At 46.8% G+C, this 9645-nt stretch overlaps 1 protein-coding gene across 3 annotated transcripts in view; it reads left to right on the top strand.

Annotated features, from left to right (window-relative positions):
- The window catches only part of ERN1 (endoplasmic reticulum to nucleus signaling 1), an 82785-nt gene that overhangs the window by 36906 nt on the left and 36234 nt on the right, over positions 1-9645 (top strand). For all 3 annotated transcript variants that reach the window (XM_040452106.1, XM_040452104.1, XM_040452105.1), the window contains exon 3: positions 9002-9035. In XM_040452106.1, coding sequence (XP_040308040.1) covers positions 9002-9035 — 34 coding nt within the window. The remainder of the gene's footprint in view (positions 1-9001; positions 9036-9645) is intronic.

The following is a 9645-nucleotide window of genomic DNA, read 5'->3' as shown; positions in this document are numbered from 1 at the left end:
AAAAAAAAAAAAAAAAAAAAAAAAAAAAAAAAAATGAAGGTTTATACTTCAAGTGAATGCAGGAGAAACAGGCCTTTCTTCTGAACATATTGGAAAAGCTTTCCTTGCTTGAATGACTTCTTTTTCTTGGCTTCTCTCTTTTTAAAAAATTTTTCATTTTAGAAAAACTTTCAACACATGCAAAAGAGTAGAATAGTATCGTGAAACCCTCATGCAACCAGCACCCAGGTTCAGTAGTGATCAACATGTGGCAGGCAGTCCCCTTCCTCATCTCCTTCATTATTCTGAAGCAAATACCATATCGTTCCTCCCCCCCCCCCCCTACATTTAAACAATTTTTAAATGTGAGTGAACACACCAAACTGTGCCTGGCAGCTCTCTTTAGCTTTTATCACATAGGTTTCTCTGTGGAAAAGTTCTTTTCGTTAGAAAAAACGTGTTGGAATGACACTATGACATACAGGACTGAATATCTTAAATCACGGATTTCCTTTCATTCTGCAGAGAGTATTGTCTAGTAAGTATGAGGGGAGCAGAGACCTGGACGGCAGCTACCCCAGAGTTCACTCGCTGATTACTCATTAAACCGTACATAAGCTTTATGTACTTTTCTGTGTATATTTCGCTTTTTATGTACGTGATGTAGATGGTCCCTGTCCTTCAACATGCTTAAACTTCAGTCCAGCCCCCAGATATTTGAAAGGCCACCTGCACCAAAACACCAGCCCTGGAGAAGCGTGATCAATGCATCCTAAGAACATACCCAGTGCGGTGGGTGGTCACTGTCTGATTTCCTGGAGAAGGGGGGCATTTGAATTGGCCCTGATGAACAAGCAGATTTAGATAGCTAAAGAGGAACAGGCAGTGATGAGCACAGAGACCAACATGAAAGCACAGGGGTGTTCTGGGAAGAGACTGGATTGAAAGAGAGTCATGGAGAAGAATCGGGCCTGCGTTTTGCACAGCCTTGAACGCATAGGCCTGTGACTCCCAAACCATCCTCAGGGGCCCTGGGGGCTGCAGTAAACTCACAGAGGCACTGCAACTTGTTTTCAAGTTTTGAGAGAAGCATAACAGTACTCAACAAACAAATGTCAGACACCCTATTCGAGGTAGTTTGGGGTTTCAGCATCAGCTTGTGCTGCTTTCCTTTCAACGACGTATCTTTGCAAGGCTGAATTTTTGGTGGTTGCTGTAATAAAATTCAAACACCACGTGAAAAGCAATGCGGAATGGTAATGAGGGTGGCAGTGTCTAATCCGATTATAAGGTTTGGAATATGTGTAGCACTCAGCAGGGACACATCCCATTAGTAAGTAGTTATGGTTAAGAATGAAATCGTTTTCTTTCCATTTACATGTATTCCTTTTTTTCTAGTGGCTTTGAAGTTGCTAGTCCCTACATACTTAGGCCATTTGGAACTAACTGCTTAATAAATGGAACTGTTAGGCATTTCTTTTTGCCGAAGGCCCTATGAAGAATTTACTGACACACGAAGGGTGTTGTGAACCAAGAAAGTTTGGGAACCTCTGACTTGAGCCACAGAGATGGAAGGTATTCCGTAGGCAGAGGGAGGAAGGAACCATTGTAGGGTTTTATGTGGAGGAAAGACGTGAACAGATTTGCCTGCGTCAGGCCCTTGCAGACAGTAGGTAGAATGCATGTCCAAAAGCCCAAGATGCCAAGATCTGAGAAAGGAAGCTGGTTAGGAGACTGCTAGGTAGACCCAGTGAGATGATGGCTGCCTAGTTTTGGCAGTGGTAAAGGAGGACGTAGGTTTTGAGAAATGTGTGATGGGTCGAATCTTACATGACTCAGCATGTAATTGAATGGGAGCGGGTTAGAATTAAGGGGAGAGTCGAGGACAGCTCTGTGTTTCCGGATTGTGTGACAGGGCAGGAGGGGGCTGCCCAGCCAATCTGGGAATGTAAAGGAGGATCAGGTTTGGGGGGGGTGTGACCTCAGGGTTGAGATACACTGTAAGCAGCTCGAAGTGGGGCTGAGTCATGGATTCCACGGGAAGACGTCGTCAGATGCCATGTGGAAACCTAATAATAAGGATTTGCAAGTGTTAGATTTGGTTACTGGAACTGGACAGTGGCAGTTCTGGTCTTACTCCGAGGGTAGGGGCCAGAGAGCCGTGAGGTGAGAAAGACACAGAAGGTGAGAAGGTGAAATAAGATCCAGGATAATGGTTTCCTAGTTAAGAACTCGAATTCCCTGGCCTTACCCACAGAATCAGCTTCCTGGGGGAAGGACCCAGGAACCGACATTTAAAAAACCATAGGGAAACTTATCCTCTGCTGGTGGGCACCTAAAATAGCACGACCACTTTGAAGCGCCGTGTGGCAGCTCCTTGTCGAGTCCCATGTAAACAATATGGCTCCACGTTCCAGGTATTTTCCCAACAGAAATGAAAACGTAGGTCCCAGCAAAAACTTGTGCCATAAATGTTCATAGCTGCTTTAGTCTCATTTTCCAGCCCCAAACTGGAAATAACCCAGTGTCCCTCAGCAGATAAACAAATTATAGCATATCCACACAGTGGAACACTGTTTACAGCAATATAAAAGGACAGACCATGATACATGCGACGATGTAGATGAACCTCAAAAACATGATGCAGAGAAGGAAGCCAGGCACCCAAGAGAACCCAACGTATGAACTGCGTTTGTGCAATTTTAGAACAAACACAACGAACCTGTCAGTGGTTATGTGGGGGTGAGAGCTGGTGCGTGAGAAGATGCTTTGGAGTGATGGGAATGTTCTAGGGTGTAAGGGTGGTTACGTGGGTGTGTATGTTTCTCAAGACTCGTTGAATCGTACACTTGAAGTGGCTGCCTTAGGAGAGAAAGGAGAGCGTGTGCCAAAGAGAAGGAGAGCCCAGAGGTTTAGTGTGTTTGTGGGCTGAGGGGAAGGAGTTAGCCAGGCAGAGGAGGACCTGTGGGTCCTTGGAGACATGGTACCACCTGGGGGCTGGGCAGTATCTATGAATATGGAGGTGGACGCATTGTCTCTGTATGGAGAAGTGAAGGGTGGGATTGGGCAAACTTGAGGAGAAAGGTAGGAATTTTGGGAAAGCTCACTCTGTCCCCTCTTATTCCTCCTGTGCCCCAGAAGGCAGAATCGGGTGTGGAGGGAAGGAGGCCTTGAGGCAAGGAGTGCAAGTTTAAAGAGGCCAACCAGGAAATAGATAAGTGTATCTCCTACAGTATGGGGCCCAGTGGGCCATAGATGTAGAATGGTTTTTCCAAGAGTGACTGTAGTGTTTTCTTCAGCACAACTCAGAGCCTGAGTGGAGGAAAGGGGATTGCACAGTAGATTTTGGGGTGAGGGATGGTAGAGCATATTTGCTGGTTATTAAAAGTAATTAAGGATGGGGGCACCTGGGGTTAAGCTTCCGACTTCGGCTCAGGTCAAGATTTCGTGGTCTGTGAGTTTGAGCCCCGCGTCGGGCTCTGTGCTGACAGCTCAGAGCCTGGAGTCGTCTTCAGATCCTGTGTCTTCCTCTCTCTCTGTCTGCCCCTCCCCTGCTCGCACTCTGTCTGTCTGTCTCTGTCTCAAAAATAAATAAACGTTAAAAAAAAAAAAAAAAGTAATTGGTAATGGATGTCCAGGCTGAGCACGAATAGAAGTAGGAAAGAAACTAACATGTAGTGATTGCTCCGTTCAGTCAATATATTGAGCACCCCTCTGTGCCAGGCACTGTTGTAGGTGTTGAGAATATGGCAGACAACAAAAGATAAATCCCAGCCCTTATGTAGTTAATAGTAGCTAGAGTCAGGCATTTATTTATTTTTTAAGTTTATTTATTTACTTTGAGAGAGAAAGTGAGCATAAGCAGGTGAGAGGTGGGGAGAGGGAGAGAGAGAATCCCAGGCAGCCTCTGCACCGTCAGCGCAGAACCCAACACGGAGCTCGTGAGATCATGACCTGAGCGGAAATCAAGAGTTGGACACTTAACCAACTGAGGCACCCAGGCTCCCCAGAGTCAGACAAAGTAAGTAATGTACTGTACTTCAGAGGTGGTAAGTGTTGTGGAGAAAAATCAAGTAGGGAAGAGGGGTAGGGAATCCTTGTTGGTTGGGGGGGGGGGGGGCGGTAAGAGGTGGTCATGGAAGACCTCTCTGAGATGGTGATATTTAATCAAAGACGTGGGCAGAGGGGGCAGCAAATGCAAAGGCCCTGAGGCAGGGACAGGCTAGACGGTAGTTGAGGAATACAAGGAGGCCAGCTCGGCTGGAATAAGCAAGGAGGAAATAGTGGGAGAGCGTTAGAGGGTGGGAGAGTGGAATTGTCTAGGATTTGCAGGCCACCATGTGGCCATTGACTTTTTGAGTGAGATGGGGACCACCAAAGGTTTTGAGTAGAGAGTACTCTGACTTCTGTCCTTAAAAGGATCACTGTTCTCTGTGTCAAGGCACAGACTTAAAGTCTTGACAAACATTTAATCCTATTTAATCCACCTAGAGATGCCTCATGAGGTTGGTATTATTATCTCTCTGGGGTTTTTCCTTTATTGATGAAGAAATTCAGGCCCAGAGAGATTAGATAATTTTGCTGAGGTCACTGGGCTGGTAACTGGCAGAGCTAGGATTTAAGCATAGACTCAGCTGAATCCAAAGGCCACATAGACTAGAGTCCTTGAAAGGGAAGGGGCTTTGATGATGTTGGAGGGATATTGGGTGTAGGAAACAAAGTGACGATTGTTCTAGAAATAGACCCTCAAGTTTGGCAACCAGTGAGATGTATTGGGGAGAAATGAGCGTCAACAGAGTCATTGGAGCCTGTCTGCCTTCCAAGAGAATAGTGGGGCGTTAACAAAATAGGGTAATCAAGAGTAGAAGTTGATCTGAGGTAAAAGATGGAGGGCATGACTTTGGGCAGGTGGTAGCTGAGTTCTGGTAGGAAATAGTGGAAGTGTCCAGTTGATCCAGAAAGAAGAGCTCAGGAAATGGGGGCCCTGGACTCTCCCCATGTAGGCTGAAGTTACAGAGATGGATGTGTCCTCTGAGAGAACTCAGGGGAGCACCCGGAAATGTTCCTCTCTGTTGGGAGTAGAGAAAGAGGGCGCCAAGGGGGGGGCAGAAATCAGGGTGTGCAGGGCCACAGAGGCTGAAGGGCGGGATACCCGAGGGGCGGGGCGAGCCACAGAGTGGGAAGTGGCAGTGGAGGGGCTGCCTCCGACTGCGTGGTCCGGGGCAGTGGGCACGTGGCATTGCCCAAATGGTTGAGAAGCGGCAGAATGGGTGGGTGGGGCTGTTGGTGGTGCTGGATGGAGCCACGAAGGCCCGTAGCTCAGGAGGGGAGCAGAGTCGAGTCCACGTGTGGCCCAGTCCCGAGGGAGAGGGCATGAGGTCCCAGACAGGACGGAATGGAGAATGAAGGTGAAAGAGGTATTCGTGGAACGACGAAAATTCACATCTTTTGGAAATAAAAATGTCCTTAGGAACTTGGGCAAAAGGAAGGGTGTAAACATCTGTTTTGAGCCATTTCTGTCCCGGGTTAAAAAGGAGGATTCAATTAGCACAGCAGTAGCAATGAGTTGTCACATAACCTCATCCACGTTTCTCTGGGTGTGAAGACTGGGCCGTTTCGGGCTCGAGCTGGAGCCACTAGGAAATCAGGTCCCGTCCAGTGTTCGTTCCCTGGGGAGCAGTGAGGAGGTTACTTTCTGCCCAAGTCAGTTCCTCCTCTGAGATCCTTGCCTTTACCTTGAGTAACACCTGTTTTCATGCTTGTGAAGTAACCTCCTCTCCCACCCCCACCCCCACCCCCTGCTTTTTTTTCCTTCCGAAAGTAAAACAGCTTTATGAGATGGCTTTTATCCTTATCAGTCTCCGTATAGATAGAGCGGTTTATTCTGGAGCAGTGTTTGTTTATAGCCTTATAGTTAGGCCAGGTTTCTGTTCACATGGCTGAATTGTTTGTTTACTTTTTTTTTTTTTTAAAGCAAGAATCTTGCCTGATACACATTCTCGTTATTAAACAAAAACAGCCACCTTTTCACGTTGGGCTTTCGTTGCACATTTTCAGATGATGCCGCTTGCTTTTATTTTGCTGGCTTTCCAAATATTTTTATCTTTAACCTTTCACGTTACGGGAAATTTCAAGCGTAGGTAGAAGGAAAAGCCAAGTGACTCCCCACCAGTGCCACATTCGTCTTTAACAGTTAGCAGCAGGCGGCCAGTTTTTGTTTTATCTGCCCTCCCCACTCCCCATGTGGGTTTTTTTTTTTCCTGTAGTATTTTAAAGCAAATCTCAGATTCAAGCGATTCTTCAAGAAACAAACCAACAAAAACCCTAGGGCCTAGGTCACTGCCGTCCCTCAGAAGCCAAGCAGCGCTTGCTCGCCTGTCAGAGCTGATGTAATTAATGTTGGTGCTGTTACCTGGCCTACAACTCCACGCGTGTTCCTTCCAGGGACCTTATTTTACCGAGTGGGTGGGAATGCTAAGCCGACCTTCCTCTCCTCTTAAGCCTAGAGAAAGCTCAGATCCTCAACAGCCGAGTAGCTGTCCCACTGGTCAGCTCCCGTGCCCGTGCCCGTCCCGACGAGGGCCCGTGCCTTCACTGGACACTGAACCTGTCTGGTGCAGGACACGTTTGGGGACTTGAGGCCTCAGTGTCAGGTGACTTGTGGACGACCTCTCGAAAACCAGGAAAATCCGCAGCTGAAGGCAAGACCCTGAGAGTGAGCCGGTGCCCGTACGGCAAAGATAAATCCTGTCAGTCTCCGTGTCTCATTTCTGGTGAAAGTGCTAGAATCTGGCAGTGTCTCCTCTTCCTCTGTGTGTGTCTGTGACGCCTTGAAGCATCTGAAATGGACAACAAAGATGCCTCCCGACTGCCGTGTTTTCTTTGGAATGTGGCATTCCTGCTTTTCCTGGCTTGTGTGGCGTCAGGGCTGTGTAGAAGTAGCGGGTTGTAATTGCACCTTGACTTTGTTCGGTGGGGTGAACGCCGCGTGTCCGTATTTCCTGTCTCTTGCATCAGTCTGTTTGTACCGAGAAGCGATTAATGGGAACGATAAACGCAGGCTTACTAACTGAAAGTTCCTCCTGTTTCCTAAAATGTTTTTGGTTTAATGCATTGTTTGTTTGCTGCCCACAGACCACATGTTCTGTGCGGTCTGTGTGGCTTCTGTCACTGTGAACACCGTATGCTTTCATGTCAGAGCTGGGCTTGTAAAGCAAAGTCAACAGATGATAAGGCTTGAAAGCGTTTTCTTCATCTGAGAGTCCCAGGTGACGGGGGGAGTCAGGCAGCCGTCTGTCACCACATGCACAGCCGGTGGAGCCCGGAACCCTGTGTCCAAAAATCCTGTCCCAATATTAGCCCTCCTTACCCCCAGCTTTGAAGTGGTGGATGGTGGGTCTGTGTAGCCTGTGGGGCTTTGGTTGCTGGGAACCCCCTCACAACTGAGCTGCCTCATGCCTGTGGACTTTAGCCCTGGTCGTGTCACTGTGTTCTCATGCCGCCATTGACCCCAAGGAACCAGGAGCATCCTCTTGATTCGTGCCTGGGAGAATCAGGAGCGAGAGAGAGAGAGAGAGAGAGAGAGAGAGAGAGAGAGAGAGAATGCTGTTTTTGACTACTGCAGATAGAAAATTGACTTTGGGAAAACCCTTTTTTTCCAGTGTAAAAAGTACTGCCTGTTGTTATACAAGTTTTGGGAAATAAAAAAAAAAAGAGGGGGTCATGTATACTTCCAACAAAAATAATTCACAATTAGCATTTTCTGCCTTTCTGTTTTTTTCTGTGCATTGAAGATTTTCTCCCCAGTTGCATTAATACTCTACGTATAATGTTATCTTTTCTCTTGAACATCATAATATAAAGATTTGTACATTTTTTAAAAAATTTTATAAGGCCTTCTAGAAGCTTTGATTTTCTGCCAAGTGGCCAGTCCTTAACTGAGCAGAAATCAAGAGCCGGATGCTCAACTGACTGAGCTACCAGGTGCCTCCTATTTTGTGTTGCTTTCAAACTAGATTTTATAGAAATGGATCAAAGGGAATCAAGGGAAACAAGCCCTTGGGGGCTCTAAGATTGCCCTGTTGCTGCCCCAAAGGGGTGTATTCATTTACCATTCAACAAAATTCTCATCAACAGGAAAGTTTATTCTTAAGTCATCGTTTTGATTTTCCTAATGGGAGTACCTAGTACCACGCCAGGTATCTGACAGGGTGATCATTTAGGTTTTAAAAGTCCTTGATATGTCAGATAGTGACAGTGCGACCCATTGTCCACTGTGGGTTGTGACTGGTTCTTCCTTCACTGTCCATCCCCCAAGTTATGTGCACATTTCTTTAAAAAAAATTTTTTTTTAATGTTTATTTTTGAGAGAGAGGAAGACAGAGTGTGAATGGGGGAGGAGCAGAGAGAAAGGAAGATCCAGAGTCCAAAGCAGGCTCCAGGCTCTGAGCTGTCAGCACAGAGCCAGACATGGAGCTCGAAATCACAAACCATGAGATCAGGACCTGAGCTGAAATTGGACTTAACCAACTGAGCCACTCAGGCACCACCCCCCCCCTTTTTTTAATGTTTGTTTGTTTGTTTGTTTGTTTGTTTGTTTAGAGAGCTAGCAGGAGCAGAGGAGGGGCAGAGGGAGAGGGAGAGAGAGGAGGAAATCCCTAACAGGCTCCACACTGAGTGTGGAGTCCGACGTGGGGCTCGATCTCAAGACTGTGCAAGATCATGACCTAAGCTGAAATCAAGAGTCCAGTGCTTAACCAACTCAGCCACCCGGCTGCCCCTGTGTGCATGTTTCTTGACAGCAGTTTTCTTCTACTCTGTTCTCTATCCAGCCTCGGAGACCATCATAAGAGCCTACGTCTGTGTCTTTGGGTGTGTGTTTTCTAAAGTACCTTCACGTACATTATCTCATGTAGGCAAATTTAAGTTATTGGTGTCACTCGTGAGTGAGTCCTGGGGGCTCTCTCGGAATCCCGATATTTTAGAGTCTGTCTGACGATGCCTTTGTTGTTCTTTTGCACAGATCCGGTTCTGCAGGTTCCAACGCATGTGGAAGAGTAAGTCTTCTGATTTGCTTAAGCACTTCCCTTTAATTCGTTTTCTAAACTAGTCAATTAATATTTAGGAAGCTAGCTGTTGGGAGTACATTATGTGCATAAATGTAAAATATAATGAGAGTGCTGGAGACAGGAAGTCTTACAGGTTCTACGATCAGGAAAGGGTGGTCAGCTGCTGGGGTCGGTGGCAGAGGCAGGGATATTAAAAAGTCTGATGAAAGTCAAGTTGAGTTTTGAGCTTAAGCTGCCAAAGTCCTGCCAGAGGGTTTAGATCTCTCCCTCTTCACTGTGTCGCACCATGGAGGGGAAACATGGCCGTGACCTGCTACTACAGCATGTGTGTTATGGCCCCAGCAGGAGCTCACATGATGGGACATCCTAAGTACAGAAAAGATTCAGCAACAGGTTCCTGAGTGACTAGTCAGAGCGCAGACTTTAGAAGGTTAACGTGACCAAAGACCTCGTTGTATCTGCTTCGTGAGGAGCCATGTACTGGACACCATCCACCTCCTTGGCAGGTCCTGTCAGATGTCAGGCTTTCAGAGTCTGCTTTTATTGCCTCCAGTTTAAAAATAAATGTTTGTTGAACACTGAAGGTAGATTTGTCCTA

This window comes from Herpailurus yagouaroundi, unplaced genomic scaffold (assembly GCF_014898765.1).
Source record: "Herpailurus yagouaroundi ecotype Mexico unplaced genomic scaffold, PumYag 206, whole genome shotgun sequence".
NCBI lineage: Eukaryota > Metazoa > Chordata > Mammalia > Carnivora > Felidae > Herpailurus > Herpailurus yagouaroundi.
The sequence above is the reverse complement of the archived record's forward strand: the minus strand, read 5'-3'. Positions and strand labels throughout refer to the sequence as shown.